Source organism: Stigmatopora nigra, chromosome 21, assembly GCF_051989575.1.
Source record: "Stigmatopora nigra isolate UIUO_SnigA chromosome 21, RoL_Snig_1.1, whole genome shotgun sequence".
In the NCBI taxonomy this organism is placed as follows: Eukaryota; Metazoa; Chordata; class Actinopteri; order Syngnathiformes; family Syngnathidae; genus Stigmatopora; species Stigmatopora nigra.
Window position 1 is genome coordinate 4,931,500 of NC_135528.1, and position 24,461 is coordinate 4,955,960.

General features: G+C 37.3%; 1 protein-coding gene across 2 annotated transcripts; it reads left to right on the forward strand.

Annotated features, from left to right (window-relative positions):
- The first annotated feature begins 379 nt into the window (after window positions 1–379).
- ctdp1 (CTD (carboxy-terminal domain, RNA polymerase II, polypeptide A) phosphatase, subunit 1) lies at window positions 380–22,894 on the forward strand. Of its 2 annotated transcripts, none has more exons than XM_077743908.1 (13): window positions 380–866; window positions 1,543–1,626; window positions 1,718–1,811; window positions 1,947–2,075; window positions 2,540–2,690; window positions 3,337–3,427; window positions 3,623–3,789; window positions 4,615–5,571; window positions 6,511–6,652; window positions 6,736–6,951; window positions 7,503–7,656; window positions 12,330–12,553; window positions 21,726–22,894. In XM_077743908.1, exons 1-13 carry the CDS (start codon window positions 577–579, stop codon window positions 21,895–21,897), a joined length of 2,871 nt encoding a protein of 956 aa, XP_077600034.1. In that variant the 5' UTR covers window positions 380–576; the 3' UTR covers window positions 21,898–22,894. The 2 variants fall into 2 exon arrangements, with proteins under 2 accessions (XP_077600034.1, XP_077600035.1); XM_077743909.1 differs by lacking the exon at window positions 380–866 and adding an exon at window positions 1,251–1,325.
- The last annotated feature ends 1,567 nt before the right edge of the window (window positions 22,895–24,461 follow it).

Here is a 24,461-nt window from a genome sequence, read left to right on the forward strand (position 1 = left end):
ACAAAGAGTGCTTTTTCGTTAAGATGCTTCCCTCTAAAGTAGTTTCCCTTTTGGCAGTCACGTGCAACGTTGCGTGGAGTGCAATTACTGTTTACACAAGTTTGCACATTTTGAACACTTTTATAGCAATTTAATACATGTTGCGAATAAATAATAATAAAGTAAATCATGTTTAGAGCCCTGTTTTTAGTGCGATCCCCAAAATGAAGTACACAAGTTATATTTTGTATTTGTATTGATTTGTGTTTGGTTAAAAAATGTGCCCTCGTATGTAAATTTGATTGTATGCTTTTCATGTTGTTTTTAATGTACCTTTATATGACATTAGTTTATTAGGTGTTTTGTTCATCTTTAGGGGAAATTGTCATCAAGAAGTGTGCGTCTGCAGTGTTGCCATTTCCTGTTTACGGGCGGGAAGAGTGAACGAAGCTGCCTGTGCAATCTAGGTGGATTTAAACCCCATCTCTGCTGTTTTTATTATCCCTAACCGGGTATTTTGTTGATTTGATGATTCTGGAGTTACATCTGTAGCGGATCTGATTGAAACGGGCTATTGCACAAGGACTTTTTTTGCAGATGGAGGGCCCTCCCGCTGATTCTAGCGGCGGCGATGCATCAACGCTGGGCCCCGCGGTGCAAGTGTCGGATATCTGCTGCACGATCGGGACTCTCCCCTGTCGTCTCGTGGAGTGGAAAGTCAAGCCGGGATCTTACGTCAATGTGGATTCAGTCTTAGCGCTTTGCGTCCCCATCCCCGCGGAGAAGGGGGAAGGGACACCCAGACTACCCGAGAGGAAGGTGAAGTCGGACCGCGCGGGTGTCGTCCAGGAATTGTGCTGTCAACCTGGACAGGTTATACCTCCCGGGTGAGTAAAGTGCTGGGAACATGTTATGGTTTGGGACTGAATATGAACCCGATCGTGTCTCTGTTATGTTATCTATAGTAGATCTGGCCAACTCGGCTACAGCATGGTCGCTAACGTGAAGGCTAGCTTCTTTGATAGGCAATCAAGTTAGCCAAATGACAGTGTTGTGGGATTTGCCATAGCCTGTTAAAGTTAAGTACTTGTCTTCTAAATGGATGTATTGTTTATTTGTATTGCACATTAAAACTGTTTATATGAAATCCATTGCAAAATGAATGAGTAGTAACTCTTGATTTTCATACTAACGTGCGGTTTGTTTTTAAATGCGTAATGTTGCGGAATGCTCTTATTTTGAAAGCGGAAGTTGATTATTGTCGAACGGCGTCTGGCTTGACAACGCAAATGCCGCGTGGTTGAAATATTTGTATTTGGTCTTTGGCGGCATTGACACATTTTCAGGTGAATATTCATTTTTATATGCATTTATATGATGATTGTTTCAAAATACAGTAAGATGTGATGAATATATATGCTACTATTCTTTGATCTTGTTATGATTGTCCATTTAGATGGATATTGCTGCATTGCAATTATTTAAAGTTTCTCACATCACCTAGTTGAAGTGCCTTATATAGTAGATATGTATTGATTTATTCATGTCTTTTTATCCCCTCAGAGGTGTCGTTGTCAGAATAACAGGATGCAACCACCCGATTGTTATGAAAGGCCTGTGTGCCGAATGTGGGCAGGACCTAACCCAGTAAGTTTTAAGTTGCTATATAGTACTCAAATATGATGATAGCAACTAATCTTTAAAACACTGAACCTCCCACTCTTTGTGTTTCTTGCAGGCTGCAGAACACAAATGGAAACCAGCAAACTCCCATCTCCACAGCAACTGTCTCCATGGTGCACAGTGTACCCGAGTTGATGGTCAGCAATGAGGTTAGTCGTTTGATGCATTTAAGTACAGTATGCCATGTATCGAGCCTCAGATTTTAACACACATGCATCACAAATAATGTGAAAATTATAATTGTGGCTTTTCAAATTTGAATGACCCATCCTCCTCGTCAACAGCAAGCAGAGCAGTTGGGCCGAGAAGACCAGCAGCGACTTCACCGCAACAAAAAGCTGGTCCTGATGGTGGATCTGGATCAGACGCTTATCCACACTACTGATCAACACTGCCAGAAAATGTCCAATAAGGTTCTTTTCAAATACTCAAAAATATTTTCTTAGTTTCTGTGTTTTAGACCAGCGGTGGGCAAACGTTTGGGCCGGGTCGGGTCTGCACAAGATACGATACATATAAAAAAGTGCATCCGTTAACAGTACATATGAAACATAAACAGAAAAAAAGGATTAAAGTATTAACATACTCATCACTCATCATTAAAGTAAAAAGTATAAAGTACAAAGTCAAGTAAAAAGGAATGTATTAAGAAATATTAAAATGTCATTTTAAAAAAGATAGACGGGCTGTAAAACACCAAAAACAAAGCCGTATGTGGCCCGTGAGCCGTAGTTTGACCATGTCTGGTTTAGACCAAGCATTAAATTTTACTTTGGTTTCATCTTGGTTGTACTGTTAACTACAGAGTTCAATGTGAATATCAAGTGTGTGTGTAAAAGAGCAAACAATTTAACCTTTTTTTTTCTATATGTTTTAGGGTATTTTTCACTTCCAGCTGTGTCGCGGAGAGCCGATGCTTCACACGCGACTACGGCCGCACTGCAAAGAATTCCTGGAGAAAATTGCCAAGTTGTACGAGTTGCACGTCTTCACGTTTGGGAGCCGCCTTTATGCACACACCATTACCGGTAATTTTCTCTCCTTTATTATGGATAAATGACCATTCCAACAAAAACAATGTTTTCTGCATGATAAATAACCATTCCAACAAAAACAACGTATTCTGCATGTTGTACTTCTCATTGGTGTCCGCAAGAGGGCACTGTTTGACAACATTTTGTCTTCAAAGCAGCTACAATAGATGGACTCCAATATGAATGAATTTATTATAATCTTGACATAATGAATACCAAAGTGACATCAGATTTTTTTTTTACTGATTTATGAAGCGGTCCTTATATAACATGCTCATATTCATCCATGGAAACTAGCTGGGGAAAAGATAAATAAAAGTCATCTGTCCTCTCAGCAGAATTTTGATTCAGCATCAAAATGAAATTGAGTAAGTCTGACATTCTGGCTGCGCTCTTCCATTACGCCAAGTGGTATATAACCCCAGCAAGGCGCTGTTTTTGCAGCCATACGATGAATGTTTAATGCCTTTTGGAATTGAAATTTACTACCGCTGATGAGTGGAGGCCAACCCAGGTCTCCAGCTGCTTTATATTTCCTACCCAGAAAGCAAGAAGGGTTATGAAATTATTTAAATGGAACGCCTGATGAAATATAAATAAACCAAAGTCTGCTTTTCTCTTTTATTTTGTGTTTTCTTAGGCTTTCTGGACCCGGAAACAAAGCTATTCTCTCATCGCATCTTGTCAAGAGACGAATGCATCGACCCTTTCTCCAAGACGGGGAATCTTAGGTATGCATTATGAATACCAAATTTACAGCTCTAATAATTCATAGTGGTTTTAAAGGGGATATTTCATGCAAATTTGCCTTATCGTTCACTGCTATTGGCTAATTTAAATAGAGTGGATGTCTATGTCAGTCAATAAAAGTGAATGAGGAAAGTGTTGGGGGAAAAATAGGGCAATAAAATGGCTTTTTTTAACAGGTATCTTTTCCCCTGTGGGGACTCAATGGTGTGCATCATCGATGACCGTGAAGACGTCTGGAAGTTTGCGCCTAACCTCATCACTGTGAAGAAATATGTCTACTTTGAGGGTATCGGGGATATTAGTGCACCGCCAGGCTCTCAAGAAGCTTTGATGGCCAAGAAAGGTACAAAACTAACATGGATTTTCTTTCTTTATTCCTTTTTTTAACCTCTTGGGAAATAGTGTCCTTGTGAATAATGTTTTTTTTTGTTTTTGCATGCTCAGTTCAATGTTGTGTTCAAGGATTTGTTTCCAGTTCCTTGCACGGTCATGTCAAAGAAAGAGTTTTTAAGAGAGCAAGAAAGTTCTCCTGTTAGTAGGTCTTTGGTCCAATGCTGTCTTGACTTTTTAATGAGGACACAGAGTGTAGCCTCTTTTTCTTTAGAGTTTGTGATTTACAATGACACAATTGTATTCGTAGACCAAATTTTTTGACAATTCTCCCTCTTGGAAGGAGGAGTTGACATTTTTTTGGGTTCTTAAGACAGCAAGACATAAAATAATACTGATGATACTTGAAGTATTTTGTGTCTTTGGAGAAAACTTGTTGAATTTGTTCATTTATGCAAGTCACATTATGAGATTAGATTTTAAATGAAATTTGATGATAACTGTGGGGGTGCTGGAGCCTCTCCCAGCCAACAATAGCAATAGGCGAGGTGTATTATCAAGTATTTTGGAAAGAAATTATTTTTTAAAATCATTTTCTAACTTTACTTCTCTACTTTGCAATGTGTGACATACTTATCATTGTCTTCACTAATCAGACTTAGTGTTACTTGTTTTTAGTCTACATTTATATCTAATTATTGTAAATTTGTCTTCACTAATCAAACTTACTGTTACTTCTTTTTAGTCCACATTTATAACTGAACTTCTTAACTAGATGCTTTCAGTCTGTCACTACTCTTGAATATAAACTGATTTTTTTGTGCTCGATATCCCGCAGGAAACCCATCAGGTCGTCCCGCGGAAAACCCAGAAGCATCCGAGATCGTCGGAGCGGACGAGAAAAATAACGGCCTCAGGAAAAAGTCGACAAAAGACGGCTCTGCGACTTCCCGCTGTTCTCAGGTCAACCTCACAAACGAGCGGACGCCTCCCGCCGCGTCGGAGGACGTTTTGACGGACAAGCGTTCAGAGGACTTGGCGGGAAAAACTCAGGAGGTTGATCATCAAGAAAATTGCCGAGAAGCAGTTACCAGGACAATCGAGGCTCAGGACACTTCAAACTCATCAACGCCAAACAATGAGTCCAATAATTTGGACTTTGACCTCTCTAGTGACAGTGACAGTGAGTCTGCTGGCGAAAAAATGCCTTTGCCGGATGGTGGTAGCGAGGGGAAGAAGTCAGAGCGTGAAAACGCTTCTCCGGAAGAAGGCGACCAGTCAAAAGAAAGCGGTGGTAAAGTCCAAATTTTGGATTCAGCGGAAAATTCGGACGTTCTCCTCCCGGAGCTGGGGAACGGCTGCACGGACAGGAGGGAAGCCGAAACCGAATCCCAGAATAGCGAACAGTCCGGGGTGACCACGGGGGAGGAGCTACTGGACCAGAGCATGGAGGACGAAGAGGAAGAAGAAGTGGATAACGACAAGGACGATCACCTCATTTACCTGGAGGAGGTGCTGGAAAGGATCCATGGCGAGTACTATGCCCGTTACGAGGCTTTTCTAAAGGCCGGGACGGACGACGGGCCGGACATTCGTAAGATCGTCCCCGAGCTCAAGAGTAAAACTTTAGACGGAACGACGTTAGTGTTCAGTGGATTGTATCCGACCAGCTATCCCATCGAGAGGACTCGTGAGTACTACCACGCCAAAGCTTTGGGGGCCAAGATTGGCAAGAATTTGGTTCTAAACGCACAGGAAGCCAATGGAACCACACACCTCATTGCCGCAAAATCAGGTAAGTACTTACAATTGAATACAAATCATCAATAGGTGTTATTTAAGCAGAAGCACCATTCTCGTTGGATTTTGTGAGTGACCGGACGTTTGGTCGCCGGTCAAATGTACTCAGATATTAAACAGTACTTGGATATGAAACAGTACTTGGATATTAAACAGTACTTGGATATTAAACGGTACTTGGATTTGAAACAGTACTTGGATATGAAACAGTACTTGGATATGAAACAGTACTTGGATATGAAACAGTACTTGGATATGAAACAGTACTTGGATATTAAACAGTACTTGGATATGAAACAGTACTTGGATATTAAACAGTACTTAGATATTAAACGGTACTTGGATTTGAAACAGTACTTGGATATGAAACAGTACTTGGATATTACACAGTACTTGGATATTAAACAGTACTTGGATATTAAACAGTACTTGGATATTAAACAGTACTTGGATATTAAACAGTACTTGGATATTAAACAGTACTTGGATATTAAACAGTACTTGGATATTAAACAGTACTTGGATATTAAACAGTACTTGGATATTTAACAGTACTTGGATATTAAACAGTACTTGGATATTAAACAGTACTTGGATATTAAACAGCACTTGGATATTAAACAGTACTTGGATATTAAACAGTACTTAGATATTAAACAGTACTTAGACATTAAACGCTACTTTGATATTAAACTCTCTTTCTAAGATATAAAACTCTCTCTCTTAGTTTTTAAACTCTCTCCCATAAATATAATTTTGAGAGTTGGGTTCAACAGTAAGCTCTCTGTCACCATTTGACCGGCGACCAAACGTCCGAGCATCGATTTCGTGATGCTATTCAGTTGCCAAAAAAGTCAAAGGCCAGAAATCATCCTTTTCTCTGTGCACGTATCGACCTCGTATTGACTTTTTTTTGGGGGGGGGGGTTCACCAGGCACGGAGAAGGTCCGTCAAGCACAGGGCTGCAAGAACCTCCATGTGGTCAACCCTGACTGGCTTTGGAGTTGTCTGGAGCGCTGGGAGAGGGTTGAAGAAAAGCTTTTCCCTCTCAAGGAGGACTACACAAAACAGCCGTGGTAAGACTGTCTTGGCAATAACATCCGTAAGGGAGGATGCCAAAGAAATGAATGTCCTATCTTTTTGTTTCTTTGGGTTGAAGGAGCAACACTCCGGCAGCTTTCGTCGACAAGCAATGCTCCCGTCCAAAGCCCGTTTTCCCAAACCCACCCCCCATCCAGCAAAGACCGCCGCCGGCGGCCCCAGAGGTTCGAACCTACGACCCCGTCACGGGCAAGTTGATCCGCAAAGCCCCTCAGGCGTCGCCGCCGGCGCCTTTCCTTCAGACGTCTGATCAGCAGGAGCTCTCGTGTCTCAGGTACTGAGCCCAGACAATTTTATGATTACATATTTATGCAATAGTTACTTCTGTGGGTAATAAAAGATAAAGTTTTCGAAATATGCAACACCTCAGAATGATTTTACTATGTATTTCATCAATATGAAAGACTGGTATGTTTTAAAATCTTGGTTCTACTATGAGTATTATGTGAAAAAATATATATATATATACTGAAATTGTAGTTTCCTACATTGATTTTGTCAGATTTTTGACATAATTTAAAGGATATGCACTGTTTAATTAACACATTTCCATATCAAAAATGTAGCCTGAACTCAAGCAGGTTGTATGCAATGATATATTTTTTAATAATTTAAATACCTTGGTTCTACTATTAGTATTATATGAAAAAAATATGTATATATACTGAAATTGTAGTTTTCTACATTCATTTTGTCAGATTTTGGACATAAGTTAAATAAGATGAACTCAAGTGGGTTGTATTCAATGATATATTTTTTAAGAATTTAAAAACCAAAAAGACCTTCATCCAGTATATATCTGAGTCATTTTTTTTTATGATTCAGGGGAGTTCCGAATTGCCAACAAGACGTGACGGCGGGAAGCAGCCAAGATGACGAGTCGCTCGGGCCGTCGCGTCGGAAGCGCCAGGCGAGCATGTCGGAAACATTGCCGTTGTACACGCTTTGTAAGGAGGACCTTGAGAGCATGGATAAAGAGGTAAAGGACATTTTGGGGGGTGTTTTAACAGTATTCACGGTGGTGGGAAAGTTTGGAGAGGATTCATCTCGCTCTGATTTGCTCAAACTGCAAAAACGTGCAATTTTGAACAAGAGTGCAAGGATGTTTGGTATCTTTCCGCCTACGCTTTGAGCAGCCCAATCTGAAATGAGACGCTGTAAAATGAAATGTGCCTCCGAGGACTTGGACGTCATTCTGATTGGTTATGCTTTGAATGAATAGCAAACTGCAAGCGCAGTTAAATCGGTTAACGTTGCCCTCTCGTTCAGTTAGGAAATGAAGTGATATTTGCTTGTTACTTTCCGTAACGATTTGATAAGATACAATCTACTTAATTAAAAGAAGGGAGGAAAATTCAATACAAATTGGGCACAAATTGAACCATATTCAATTCAAGTTTGGCATGAATTGGACCAAATTCAATCCAAGTTTGGCACGAATTGAACTAAATTCTATCCAAGTTTGGCACAAATTGAACCAAATTCAAACCAAGTTTGGCCCGAATTGAACCAAATTCCATCCAAGTTTGGCACGAATTGAACCAAATTCAATCCAAGTTTGGCACGAATTGAACCAAATTCAATCCAGCATTAGCAGCATTCTTTAAATCTGATATCTGTATGTGACATTTTGTAATTTAATGCATTATTTATGAATAAATTAATTGCCAAGAGCAGTCTTAAGTAATGAATCAAGCTAATTTAAACATGGCATTACACAGTGAAACAAAATTGCCACTTTTAAACCAAAATTCAGCTTAAAAACAGCCTGAAAGATTGGCAGATTCGTTTTTTGTCGTCATTATTTCTCTGCAAATCTCTCCTTATTGCAATTGATATTAAGATGAATACCATGGAGACGTGGCATGCTTGTTTTTTTTCCTCTTATAATGAAAGTCTGATGACTGTAATAGCCTCTGAGTATGTTGCTATGGCAAAACTGCTAGAATGATGTCACTAATGCCGTTCCATTATAATTTTCCGCTGAAATATCGGCCGGATAATCTATCCAATAATTGTCGCTGCGTGTACGCGGAAATTGCAACCGCAGCTGCTGCAAGTACATTCACTTTCATCCTTATTTTTCTTTTGAGGTCCAAAGATCTCCTCGTTCTTTTGCGTTTTGCAGCCATTATTAATTAGCACCATTGTGTACAAGGCTACGATGCGACGGACCTCATTAATTTGCGCCTTAATTAAATGCCAGTCTAATTGGAATGGAGCATAAGCTCAAGATAGAGTTGCTTAACGAGGTGTTCAGTGTTCACACGGGGCGTTGTTGCCGAAACGCCACATTGCACTCGTGTAAATATGACATTTTACATGGCCATAAAGCCAAGATACTTCATCTAAGAGTATTAATGATGTTGTTACTTGCCTCCTCTTCAGTTCTCTTAATGAGTCTCTTCTAAGAGTTAGTTCTTCTTTACCTAATTCCTCACTTGAACATATTTGGCTTTCCCGAAATCAACTTAGTCATTTTTTGTAATATAGAGCTTAGTTTTTTTTTTTTATAGGGCTTGTTGTTACAAGGGTCAGAGGCAATTGTGCACTACTTTGGTCTTCTCTGCGCAGCAGCAATCAAATGGCGCGTAGTAAATAAAATCCAAAGTTGTTTTTTTTTTAATGTATTTTTATTTTATTTACCCTTTTCCCCATGATGGCGCCGTTTACGCGACAGCCCGTGGCAGTAGCTCTGTCCACTCTTATGTTTTTTTTGTTTGTGTTTTACAGCATGTTTTACATGAAAAATTAGAGGTAACATTGACATGCAACTGCTTATGGCAGATGTGATACTGGTTTACCCATTGCGAGCAATGATGATGGTACTCAGTGCCCTTAGGGAGGTTGTCTTTCTGCCCAGACCAATGGAAAAATTAGAGGTAATATTGGTCAAAGGTGAAATGTATGCTCCCCCAAAGGCTAATGATTGTTGAACATTGGTAAGGAACATTTTACAGATTGACCCAAGCAAGCACTTTTGTAGAAGCTGTGCATTTCAAATGTCATCCAAAGCTTAAAGGGCAGGCTCTGACATTCCTAAACGTTCTCCGACTTGAAGGTACCACAAAAGGGAACCGCTCTTTAATTGTGTGTGTGTGTGTGTGACTCAATGTACAAATCGGAGTCTGCTAAATGTCACTGGCAATGACGTCCATTTTTTTTTTATTTTTTCGGGGGCGCTGGTGTGATGCAAGGAATATGCTTCTCTTTGATAGTTCTGTTGCCATCTGTTCTTTTTTTTTGATTGGAAAATTAGACACTATACATCAGAGTTTGAATGACACAAACATAAAACCCATGAGAGCCATGACTCATTGAGTCTGATATCATAGTAGAATGCAGCCGAGTCATCACTCACGTTAATCCTAGCCCTTACAGATATCGATCTCCCACATCCATACTTTGGTTTAGTCCTTGTTAGACGCCAAGGGATGATAACCTTCTCTATAAGGAAGCTCTTTGGGAAAAAAATGTCCATCATAAACCTGCAATAAATGATTTTTAGAGCTCCTGGGTGGACTAAATCCTCAAATGATGTCAAATTAGTCAACAGAGGCAATGAGTTAACATGATACATAAAGTTGACACTGTTGTAAACATCCTCTTGCCCCAAAGTGACCAATTAGAAGTGGTCCTGTCCCAGATTCTGGGTAACTGACTAGTTTCATTGCATGTATTGTTGTGTGTGTCTTTAAACCTGGAATTTTTGGGGGAATATTCCCTGTGCTCTCATTTCCATTTGCACAGGCATTGGCAGTCATTTTGTTTTAGTCTGGCAAGTTGTCTATACCTTTTTTGTTGCTCGCTTGAAGTACTGTGCGATTCATTTTGAAGGTATTCCAAATGAAGGATCTTATTTGGGGTTCATTCCCATCTCACTTTTTAATTCTATCAGTTCTACGTAGGAATAACAGTATGTTCTGTTCCGTATTCAGATTTGGGTCGGGTTGTTATGCAGTCAGAGTAATGAATTTTATCACAAAGTTTTGGCGCAACTGGGAAAAAAACTCTTCCTAAACTGATCCAATGATTTTAGAAGCAAGCCCCAAATCAGGTTATGAAGTTATAACAGCCATTTGTTTGTTAACGTCTTAGTGAGCCTTTCTTTTCCCCACAGAAGGTTGCATTATGGCCTTGAGTTCACCCCAAGCTAATAAACAACTGCGCTTTAGGTTCTTTTTAATCCGCCTCTCCACTTCTTTCATCTGTCTCATCCAACATCCCTATCAGATCAACCTTCCTTTATTAACACAAAGACCCCCATTAAACAACTAGGCTGACCCCTTACCACCTTTTGGCACCTTTTCAGAAATGAAGTCAGTATTTCAAACAAGGGAATTAATCCAACTTGGGAAACCTTTTATTGAAGAGAGAAAAAAGTACAAGGTCTTGTTTATTTATTTATAAGGACGAAAGGGTGAAGATTAGCCTGTTTTGGATTCTTGAGCTGTTTCTGTAACTTTGCTAGATCTTATTATATGTTGCTTTAGGGTTGAATGAAAAAGACTTTAGTTGGTGGTTTAGATGAAAAAAAAATATTTTTGGGGGGTATAGAAGGATTAGAATACCTACAATGAGTCAAAATGGTTAGTTTATTTCGGAATGCAATCCCAAAAACAAAGCTATTTTCTATACAAGCCTTATAATGTCAGTTAAAATGAACTATATCCAAAGAAGTTGCCTCAAGTCATTTCTCGCCAAGATTGCACATATTACTATAAAATTAATCTTGTCTCAATTTTGCTGCCAGTGTAAAAAAAAAAATCAGTTCCTTTTCATCTTCGCACTACTCCAGAAAATAAATCCAATGCTTTGGAATCACACTTGGACTGCAGTCCATTTGCAACTGGAGACCACCAGCCTCCAAACTAGCTTTGGGGGGGGGGGGGGGGGTTTCAAAAGCCTTGTGTGCACTTTGCGTGGCCTTTGATTACTTTCGGGAAATAGATGTTATGGGAACTTTGTACTTTAACTGGCAATTGTTAGTACCTCCATTTCCAGCCGAGGTCAAATGAACTGTGGCACTTTTTTTTTTTTGAAATGGTGGCCATCCAAAAAAAAGCAAACGACTGCATCTCACATTTACTGCTTCAGTATTTTTTTTTTTTGAGCTTATAAATGCTTATAAAATGGCAAGGAAGGATTAGTTGCGTGTATTTACTGTGGCGGGATAAAATGTCAAGAGATTTTAAAATGTGATTTTAGCTGGATTTTTAGTATTTGCTTGTTTCTTTGTTGTCAAACTGCAAACTTTAATGATGCAGCTTCAGTTTTTTTTTGTTTGATGCATTTTTTAAAACGAACATTAAATTTAAATGGTAATGGGCCTTCAAATCTTGTGTTTTTACTAGAGCGCATTAAAGTCTCATAAAGGACAGCATTTGCTTGAATGAAGAAATGTTTTATTTTTTTTTCATTAAAAGCTATTTGGAATTAGTAGATTTAGTGACTTCCTGCTGGGGAAATTAAAAATGGTTTGCTTAACATAAAAATTAGCTGTAATATTACATTTTCAGGATGAGGAATGAAACCTAACAGCAACAATGAATGGAATTGGGATGGAAAATGACATCTGTCAGTCACTGGTTGATAAATATTGTTGCTGAATATAGTTGTTGTTTTTCTCTTTTGTCACGTCATTGTGGATAGGTGGATGACATCCTGGGCGAGGAAAGCGATAACGAAAGTGAAGGCCGCGGTAAAGAGAAAGCCGCTAACGAAGAGGAGGAGGAAGAAGAAGGGCGAGAAGAACAACATCATCGGAAAGGAGACGGACAACTGACGGGAGGAGTGTCGGGTCCTCAGGCACTTGACACGGAAGATCCAGTCCCGACGATATCCAATGAGGGCAATCTCATGTCTACTGTTTCCAGGTAAGGCACAAATTCCCAATATGTCCAACATAAAAATGATAAGGTCATTTTGAATGTTAGTATTGTCACACTTTTACATAGCCAACCACAAAAAGGGTTATCCAAACTCCCAGGTGGCACATTAAAACAGTTTCAGCATCTCAAAATAGGTCATTATTTTTCCTCTATTTATTTTTTTTTTTTATTATTTGCCATTTTCTGATCAGCTCAGCTAAGTGAAGGTCAAAGTTAACGAGTATGTCATAATATTGCGGAATAATTGAAGTGCAAAGTAGCCAATCAGCACCCTGTCTTGAGACGAACGTATTATGAAATTTGCTGTGCTGTGACTATACCACTGCTTCATCCTTAAAAAATATGCTGATAAATCCATCTGAATGTTCTCTCCTATAAATACTTTATTCATCAGTAATCTTACGGATGTCTTCCTACAATTTACCCTCATCAATCATTTACACTTATGCCAGAAATGTATTCAATTGTCCAAGAGAAGAAGTACAACTGCAAATTTTTACTTGGACTCAATCCAAGCATATCTGGATTCATTTTCAGCCTGAATAAATCCAGTTTTATTTTGAAATTGGCACACGCTTTCATTTAAATGAGCTTTTTTCACCCTTTTTTTAAAAAACATAACAAAAAATTCATATGCCATATAAATTATTTCTTATTTTTAAGGACCTAAATTATGATTGGATGTTAATAACCATCCATCCCTCCTTTACAAATATACTTCTAAGCTATTCATTGCATGACTTCATCGCGTGTTAGTTCTGTTTGTGTATTTATGCTTCTCCACACCAATACACATCTGTTGCTAAGATACAGGAGTAATGCAGGTTTTCTCACCACCACTGCTTGATCCTGAAAATGACAATTTCACTGTCACTCTTTTCCACTTTTGCATTATTTTTTGCTTCCAGTTTTACTGACAAACATCCGAAAAAAAAACAAAAAACAAGCTGAAGTCCTGACTTGACATAAGGCGTATTCTGAGAGTAAACCCGATTAGATGCCATTCAAATTTTGACAATAGAAAAAAATAGTTTTGGGTTGGATCGACAAAGATAATTGAAGCCCTGTGGTTACTGTTGACAGGCACTATCTCATTTAATTTCCCGTCCATGTTTATTCTGACTGATGCACGCTCACGCCCTTCTCCCCATCCGTCCCCCCGCTCCAGTATTTCTAACCTTTCGGCGAAGGGTCGGCGCTCAGGTTGTCAGACGACCAAGTGTGAAATGCAAAAATGTGTTTCATCAGTCGCTGCTGCTCCTCATTTAAAAAAAAATATGATCAAATCATAAAATCCAGTGTCTTTTTTTGGTACATATAGCCCTCTAGCTTAACTCTCTGATGGCTTTGAGGGAAGATATACTCTGTGCCAATATTGCCACAAGTGTACTGAGTATATATAAATATATATATATATTTTTTTACACTGTCGAACTGCAGTCTAGTAAAAAGCTTGAGGGTGACTTTCCAATGCTTGTCAAGTCTGGGCTCTCTGATTTATACATGACTTTTTTCTTGACAACCTTCCACTTCTGTAACGGACAGATGATTGACATTAATACTTCTGTAAATGCGCCTTAGTTGTACCCTTTCGTGTTTCAGTCAAGGCTTTTTCCACGATTAGGTCAGACAAAGCCCAATTTTGAGGGTGCGGAAGGTACTAGGTTGATTTGTTTCCCTTTGTGGGAAGTGTAAGTTCTTAAAGTGACCTTGGTTTATTGTCAAGTGGACATATCTGCTTTGAAGGAGAAATATGTAAGATTTGCGATTTAAGTATTTTTTTAAGTGGCACTTTAGATTTCAATAGATATTGAAAAAAAATGTGTTGTGGAAACTGAGTTCTCGTTTCAATGTCAAATGAGTCTAGATGATTTCAGAAATAAGGAGTAAATTGATGGAAGGCGACAAAGACTAGTTAGAAGAAGGGCTTATTCGGCATTTTAGTTGTAAGGCAGAAAAAATGAATTATTAAAGCATGTGAAAAAAAATGATATTCACATATAGTCACAAAATTCCACATAACTACACTTTTTCAAAGCCGTAGTACTTATTTGGGAAGATAAATACCAATTGTAAAACAATCAGGAAACACTTTTTTACATTAGTTTGTTGTTTTTCAACACGCCACTCTTCTGATTTAAGACTCACAATCTGAGAGTAGTTCAATCCATTCTGCTGTTCAATCTGTTTTTTGCCCCCTGTTAAAGTAACTTGTATTTTCTCAGGAAAAAGGGTTTCATTTTTGTATTCCCAGACGTGTGTAGTCCCAATCGACTCCTTGGTGGAGATTTAGACCTGGCTTGCTGATGAAACTTCTCTAGTACCAATTTCTTATCGGGTATTTGATGTATTGGTCCCAACAAAAAAAAAACAATTTACTTTTAAATGACCCTTCTCTGAAAAATAGCGTTCCTGCTTTATCTTCAATCCCAAACCAGACTGCCCAAAACCCTCTTAAACTAAAGTTTTCAAACGTACGTTAAATAAACCACCCGTGATTAAAGTGTTGTTTACACAGACGACAACAATACTGAAATCCATGTTCATGTTCAGAACATTTTTACAAACTGTAGTCACGACTCACTTAAAAGTTACAAAGTATGGGAATAAAAAAACATAACAAAAAACAACAATACGCAGTTATTTTTCTTACTCACACAACAAACTGCAATTGTAACAATACATTAGTCATCATAGCGCAATTCAATCCTACACAATGGCGGCTTTGAGTCCTTTTTCTTGACAGGCTACTATTAAAGCATCATTGTTAAGATTTGTATTTGTATTTACAAGATCAACATGAAATGAAACATTGATTACATTCCGTTCTTTTATTGTTAAAGTCTGCTTCTTATAAAAGTCAAGCACATGGCTCACTTACAGCCTCGTAACTATTTCCATTTCCTTTTCAAGCTCCCATCAGCACATTTCGCATCCTTTTTAAACTAAGATAAAATCTCTGGGGTAAGTCAATTTGCCGCCATTGTTGCTTGATATTAACTGCGAATAAATCATCTCCTATAGAAAAGATATTAATGTTCCAGGAAGGCTTGGTTACTCATTTATTTTAATGGGCAATTTGGACACAATTAGATTCCATAGAATATAAATATGTAACTGGAGAAACCCTCTGCAGCAGGTCGATTGTAAAATTGCACGTCAATATTGTTTTCCTCTAATCCAGGGGTAGGGAACCTATGGCTCGGGAGCCACATGTGGCTCTTTTGATGGGTGCATTTGGTTCTTTGCTAACCTGTGAGCTAAAATATGGAAATTGCTGGTGATAGAACTGAGATATTACATCTAGAACTGCTTTAATCTTCTTTTTTTTGCAGTAAACTCTTCTGGAATCCATCCTCTAATTGATTGGCAACAGCATAATAATATTTTTAAAAATATTCATTTTTTTCCACTTTAAAAGTGCTGAAATTACTATAAAAAAATTAAAGGCACTTCTATGTATGTATTTTGACTTTTAAATTCGTTGTATGGCTCACAAAGAATAACATTGGGAAATCTGAATCCTTGGCCAAGTATTAAATCGTACTACTTTGCATTCAATACTGCAAAAAAGTACACTGCACGTATATTTGCTGCCTCATAAAAAAACACCTCAGCCTCGCTTTGGATTATATAACAGTGCACATTTATATAAGAAGATACTTTAATGGGAGGTGCTGCATGGAATTTAATAGAAACACGGTCATCATATTCAACCTATTCACCGCCAACGAACGGTCGCCATCAAAATGGATCGGACGTCTAAAAAGACTTCAATGAAATGTCGCGGCGCCTGGAAACGAAATTCAATTATTCAAATTTGGCTGCTTATCTGACTCGTCTGTAAGCAGGAAAGCACAAAGACTGTCGGTGTTTGCCTCCTTTTTATCAGCGTCTGCTTTGGCCCACATAAAATTGAGCAGAAAAATACAATCTTTTCCGCTCGAGCCATTTCTCTAAAAACATTTCACATCCGAAAAAACGCTTTAATTCTTCATTCGGTTTGAATGTGTTCTCATGAAAAAAATGTCTTTCCGCTTCTCATCCAGTTTATATTTCCACAAACCTATATTTTTTTTATGTTGACAAAAATAAATGTGTTTTCGACAAGCTTTGCAATTGGAACATGCAGAAAAATATAGTAAACAAAATCATTAAAAAAATCAACTAAACCAATCAAACATATGCTAATTCATCTGGAGTGTTTTTTTGGATTTACATATACATTTCACCTGAGTATAAGTCGCACCAGATAACGAATATACAATGAAAAGAAAATATATAAGTCGCACTAGACTACCTACAAAAACTTTACTTTGCCAAAAGTTGATGCCCTTAAAACCAAACCGTTTCTTCCAAATATAAAAACGAGAACAAATTTAATTTCGTAACATCACAACTTTTTACTCCCAATATTACTTCAATCTCCCAACATTATGCAAACTGAAGTTTTTTGCTCACAGACTTAACATCAACAAAACGTTACATAAAAATAAGCAACAAAATATACTTCAATTTCAACATTTCACAATTTCAGTCTTGTAATAGTACAATATATGATGTAATATTTATCCTATTTCAATTTTAATCTCGTAGTAGCTCGATTTTTATCTCGGAATACTACAGTTTATGAATCCTTGTAAGTTCTTACAACACAACTGGCGTTGTATAGTGGTTGGAAAACACTATAGTCCGCCAAATACGTTATACATCAAAAGTTCTACTGTAATAACTTAAAAGTACTTCTCAAGAATGACATGGCAAATGTACACATGTAAGGTAAATGAAGTCATTACCTCTTCATACATTAGACCCCCCTGAGTTTTCTAATTAGATCCACCCAACAGCCTTTTTTGGTGAGTAATTGTTTTTATAGATTTTCTCATACCTCAAAGACTGCTCTAATGGTGCCACGTTTCCTGGATGTTTGTTCAAATGATTGCATTGGATTCCTGATGGCTTTTTGCTTCTATCTAATTGAATGACAGGCTTTTGTCGTCTTTTATTTTTTTTTGTTTTAATGAATCCTCAACATTCACCTATGCCCTCGTTGAGCTTTCTTCTCCTTGAGAAGAAAAACATGGCGCCTGCCTTGAAACTAAATTGATTTTTTTTTATTGTATAGGCCATAAAACAAAAACGCATGCTGTCGTATTGATTTTGTTGCTTTTCCCATGATGTGCTCTCTGTTCCAGTGCACTCTGTAATTATGAGCGTAAACCTAAACAAGGAATAGAAGAGTGGAAAAAAATGCATTTGGACAAGCTGCCTTATAGAAATAAAGCTATTTTTTAGGGTATTGGGTTAATATTTTTGTTAGCCATCTTTTGTCATAGCTCCAATTTAGTTACCTGATTGTTTATAGACCAAAATTGATTGGAATTCTATCACCGTCAATGGGAGTTCGTGGATTAAAATGGAGATATTTTAAAATGCTTTGCTATTTTGAGTTCGATTTATTTTATAAGGGACAGCATATATTAATGAACATGTTTGTATTCTTGGAAATATGTAAGATTGGAGCCTAGGGCTAATTTCCATCTTTAGTTTGTTGTGTAGGTTGAAGATAAATGATGTTGTTACGCATAATAGTCGGGCTTTAAGATGATTGGTCAAAAATTAATTGGTATTGAATTCCAGGTATAAAGAAAGAAGGTTTGATTGAATGCACTTTTTTGAAGAGAACTACACAGTCACCTCTAGAGCCAGTTCTTGTTGATGTGTTGGATTTTTTTTAGTATAAAAACTTGCAGTGGAGGCGCGGCTTTGTGTTGGAAGATTTTGTAAACTGAGGTTGCATTTGCATATTTAACAGTATTGTTCCAGTTAAGGTGTTTTTGGCTTTCTAATTTGATCCTATTATTTGCCATTAAACCTGCCTCCTCTAAACTTAACTTTTGCCAGGCATAGAAATGCTTACCCAGGCTATTAATGTAGGGAAAAAAAGAGTAAATAAGCGTGCAGTCATTTTAAAACTGCAAGTAATCTGACCCAGTTTTTCTGCTTCCGAGCTGCCGGTCTAAGCAGTTTTTCCTCTTATTGTTCTGTTACAGCTCAATATGACTCCCTCGGGAACGCTAGACGATTCAGAGCAGTTGTTTATTGCTGTGCGTGCAAAATGTTCAAATGCGAGAAAAGTACAAAAGGTGTTTTGGCATAATTCATGACAAGGTTTAGTTTGAGATGTGTCAAATTTGCAAAGGGTTTTTCTTCAGTGTAGAATATCTTGGCTATTCCTCTGGGAAGTATCATAAATCATAATATATCTTATTTTTATGTCGATTTTCAATATTTTTTGTATATTTCATTTAGTATTTTCCAATTTCTCAATTCCTTTTGATATTTTTAGTCGATTTTCTTTCATGTATATAAGCCCCCAATTCTTTTTTAACATAATTATTCCAAATATTGAAGTTAAACAATTTTATAATTAAAATTGAAGTGATAAAAGTGGCTCAGAAAGTAATTTTTGCGCCGTTTTGTATTCCCCAATTCTTTTTTAACATAATTTTTTCCAAATGTTGAAGTTAAACCATTTTATAATTAAACTTAAATAGTGCTAAAAGTGGCTCAGAAAGTAGTTTTCTATTCTACCGTTTAAATTCTTGGCCCAACCATGACTCTCTATATATAACTTTAAATCTTCAGTGTTACTAAAAGATTTTTAATTACCCATACAGCACCTTTGAGGGATTTTGATCAATAAAAATTCCACTTCCATATTCCGATGACTCCTATGACTATTACTCACGGTTTGTCTGGAGTATTGCAGCCTAGAACGGAGACTCCTCGTTAGGAGTACCTCATTAGCGGCCACCTTTCGGCGCCGGGGCAATTAGCGGCGTGCGGGGGCTTCGTTTTTTAGCTCCGTGCTCTCCGCCCACTCCAATGGCGGATGAGGAGTTGGGAGGGAGGCTATCAAAACCCTCTTCTTCTCTTGCTTTAATTTGAATGCTTCGTGTCTGGGGTCAGGTTCGAAAACACATTTTCGCCCATATAAAAAAATAATAATAATAAAAACACAGATGAAGCAGTTGCCTTGGAAACGACGTTTGTTTATTTACTATTCTAATTTTCCTCATTCATTAAAGTCCATCCTGGCCTGCCTACTTTAACTTTCAAATGTGGAGATACGGATATATTTATCGTTCTTGGCGTACATTGGAAGTGTGATGGCGGGTAATTGGATGTCTTTTTTCTTTTTTTTAGGATTTGCTATGTATTTTTGCGTATGATTAAGAAGAAATTCTTGCAGAAATGGCTTCTCAGCATTTCTTTTGAGGTCAAGTAAGAAGAAACAAATTAGAGAAAAAAATCTGCTAGGGAGTATTGATGATACATACTAATTATTTTCAATGACCTTCACATTGTTAGTGTAAGAATTACCATTAAATTGCATAAATAGAATTTGGAATGCATCTCAAGTTAGCCTAAATTAAATATTGACCTCATGGCTGCCATTTTTACAAATTGTCAATCAAAAGTCAATCAAGCAAAAAATATTTTCCTCCTGTTTTTCTGTCTTTTAGCTTTGCAGGAAAATGCCACTTTAAATGAATATATTTGAAGTGCCCTTGGTTTCTTTTTAAGTGGATAAAGCCGTTATGGTTCAAAAGTTTCCCCCCTACAAAATAAGATTGAGTGGAAATCCTTTCCACATTTGAGTCGCTTTGTGCTGTCATGTCATTCTGTGATTTTCTCCTAACTTTTCCTTCACGCTGTCAATATTTTGGTGAACATGATACTACATTTCCCTTAAAAATGCCTTGTCTTGACTTTAAAAAATATGTTTATATGGACATTCCCATTCATTTAAGCAGCTAAAATGAGGAAAAGCTTATTAGTAAATCTTGTACATTGGGATTGGTCTCATTTTTTTGTTGTTTTTTTTTGCAATTTGGCTAAAGAAATAATCATTAATTTCCGCTTTCATATGCAGGAGACCCTCACATTTTTTGGATGATTCCGGAAATGACAATTTGCCTCAATTCCAAGCATGTCGTGGTGACACTATTCCAAACCGTGGGGGTCCGCCGAAGCCGTCATGTCGACCGCTCTTTCGGCTGATCCGGGCCGGCATCTAACCTTTAATGAACACAAAAACCGCGGTTCTGCTGTTGCGGGTGGCTTTTTTTGACAGGGCTGTGGTTTAATGAAGTAGGGGGGTCGAGGGGCTTCTCAGCAGGGTTGGAGTCAGAATCCCACCCCCTCCCCAATTGGGAGATGACCCATCCGCGCCTCATTAGCTTGATGCAAAAGTCTTTCTACGACGCGTGTCGTGGTGGAACTCAAGTGGGTCTCGAAAGATGGATAGTTTTCAACTGACTGAGTTTCTTCTACAGAAACGCCATTGGCAATTTTTTAAAGGCCCTGAGTGGCATATATTTTAAGATATTCAACATTGCGGACGCTGTTAAAAAACGTTAAGTTATTGTTATTGCATAGTTTTAAACGTTATTTGTTTTTCAATAGTCTTTGAAAATATTCCAACATTCCCTTAGTGGGTAAAAAGTAGGACAAACACAAAGAAATGATGGCCAAGTTTATATGTCAAATTCACATATTTATTTCCATTAGAAGTTATTTCACTTTTTTTTCCTTTTCTCCATGTCCTTGATCTTCACATTCATAATTCCTGATGATGAGGAACTGAGAAAAGCATGCTAATGGAGTCTCTATTGGGCTACTAAGTGGATTCAGTTCATGTGGGGAACAAGTATTGCTTAATTGCAATGAGTTGCACTCACAGTACTGCAAATATTTTCCTTTTTTCATATTTTTTTTCTTTCGCAATATCAACAAATATCACCTATCATCATTACACTTTTAGTCTTTTTTTAATTCATCGCAATATTTTGTTATTTAATTATGTCATTTGTATTTTTTTGCAATACAACACTAATACTAAATTTAAAGGGCAAACCCTGTCCTATGTCAATATCATTTAAAAAAGAAAAAACATCCATTTTTCTGCAGCCTTTCCAATTTCATAAATAGAATTGTCATTGACTATTATTAGTAAATAATACCAGTTCCAACCAATAGACACATACTTTTCAGGCTGCCATAACTGACCCACATGGAAAGAAATAGCAGTAAAGTATCCAAATTTGGTTTAAAAACATATATATAAAATTATATATTTTCTCATCCGCAGGGGCCACAAACGAAAGCACGACGACGGCCGGGAAGACGACATCGACAAGGACGACGTGTCCTCCAAAGACGATGAAGACGAAGAAGAGGAGGAAGACGAAGAGGAAGGCAGTTCCTCGGAGGCCGACGAGATGGCGGCCGCGTTGGAGGCGGAGCTCAATGACTTTATGTGAAGTGGGACACACTCAAATTACACCATGTCGTGAAAACTACGAATGTTCTGTACAGATAGGAAACCCGTTTTGTAGCATCGATATTCCCGATTTTTTATTTCATTGCGAAGAAGAAGAAAAAAAACAAATAGAGGAGGGAAATTTGATACTTTTGGCTTTTGTTTTGGTTTTCTATTCCTCTTTTTACATCTTTAAAAGCGGCAACAAACCTTCCAAATGGGGCCGTCACCACATATGCCAAAGAATTTAGCAGCTAAACATTATTATTATTATTTGATTTGTGTCGAAACGGCCACACTGGTTTACCCGCTATGGAAAGTTTGTACATATGTGATGATTGAACTCTAGTGCACTTTGAATAATCCCAGTCTCGTTTTTCAGATTTTTCCCGACATCTTTTTTCGGAATATTTACCCTGGAGCCAATCATACTTATTTTTTTTGGAGGTACAAATAACGCATTTTCCATCTCGTGTAGATCATTTTAACAAACATTGATCCCAAAAAATTATAATGTACTATATATACAAGTAAAAAAAAGTGATATATAATTAGGAAGCTATTGTTTTTCATAGACGTCAAATATGTTTAAAAAAAAGAGTAAAGAGTAAAATGACATTAGTTTATTGATCTAATTATGATTGTAATTATAGTCAAAGATTTATCGGAATTTTTCAGTGCCGTTGATGTCGTTGATTTTTTTAACATAAACCAAACAGGGTTGGATTATGTGGCCATGTTTAAAAAAAATCTTATTTACTACTTGTAAAAATTCGGCATCACGTTTTGGGACAAACCATTCTCATGCACATATTGTAGATTTATAAATTATGTTTATATTTTTTTATACCAATTCACTGGCTCCAGTATTAAACAAAAGAAACTTGACTTGTAGTCAACCTTCTTGTTATGCTTGTATTTGTGATTTTTAATCATTTCTGGTAGATGTTTGGTTTTCCTAGTCCACACTGACAGAGAAGATACTTTGACTAAATAAAGATGTTTAAAATGAAAAAGCCGAGCCGTGGCTTTATTTCTTTTTCAGAAGGACGTGCAAAGTGATTCCGACGAACAACAGCTGCGTCTTTAAAGGCGCGAGACTCCATCCGGCCACTTAATAGCTGCTGCTTTGTCGTGGAAATGGTCGGCGAACCATTAGGCCACCGCGCTCCATCTCACAACCCGCACGGCTCCAAACCATCCCAAGTCATTAGATGGCCAGTATTCGACTCCTTTTGGGAAGCCATAACGTATCATCGCCCTTTTTTTTGTTGTTTGAATCAACAGAGTCATGGTTTTCCCACTTGGAAACAAAATGTCAAATGCCTAAAAGTAACTAAAATGTTGATTATGTTGTTTCTTATTCCCAATAATAGGCAACCAATCATGGAGAGGAGCAGAGATGTTGTCTTTGCACCATGTTTTAGACAACAAACGTGGAAACCATCAAACGTCTATAGTAGTAAGTCTTCTTAAAAAATGACCATGTATAGTAAGGCTTTTGTCTTTATAAATTACCATGTATAGTAAGGCATTTTTTTGAAAAATTACCATGTATAGTAAGGCTTTTGTCTTTAAAAAATGACCATGTATAATTAGGCATTTTCTTATAAAATGACCATGTATAGTAAGGCTTTTGTCTTTAAAAATGACCATGTATAGTAAGGCATTTTCTTAAAAAATGACCATGTATAGTAAGGCTTTTGTCTTTAAAAAATGACCATGTATAGTAAGGCTTTTGTCTTTAAAAATTACCATGTATAGAAAGGCATTTTCTTAAAAAATGACCATGTATAGTAAGACTCACTTCTTTAAAAATTACCATGTATAGTAAGGCATTTTCTTGAAAAATTACCATGTATAGTAAGGCATTTTCTTGAAAAATTACCATGTATAGTAAGGCATTTTCTTGAAAAATTACCATGTATAGTAAGGCTTTTGTCTTTAAAAAATGACCATGTATAATTAGGCATTTTCTTATAAAATGACCATATATAGTAAGGCTTTTGTCTTTAAAAAAATGACCATGTATAGTAAGGCTTTTCATATCTTTTCAGGCTCATATCTTTTTTTATCTTTTTAAAGTGGTTGTTGTTTTTTTCATTCATTCTCTGCTATTAGCCAGCATCTAATTTGTTAAAATGTCGTGAATTGCGCAAATTGAAAGTGTGTGACATGATGACTAAAAATTTGAAAGTGCAGTGACAGAGGTGATAATTGCAGTTGCATCGAAATATTGGCCATTGATGTCAGAGCGCAACAAGAATAGACACAATGATGAATAGGTCGTTAGGATGAGTCAAATAAAGCAATGGAAAGTAGCGTGATGTCTTTTCAGATGTCCAATATTGACAGTGGCTCATCCCCAGTGACCCAAAGTGAATCTTGGACTAATGACTACACGTCCTCTAATAAGACGCATGTTGGATCAGAGGACAAATTTAAGGTATGTTTTTCTGGATTTGATGGGGATTTTAAAAGGAGTTGCATTTTTGAGTCTGTGTTTATAGTTTTGGTGATCAGTCGAGTACTTGAAGTAGCTAAGATTGGAAATAAGTTTGTTTT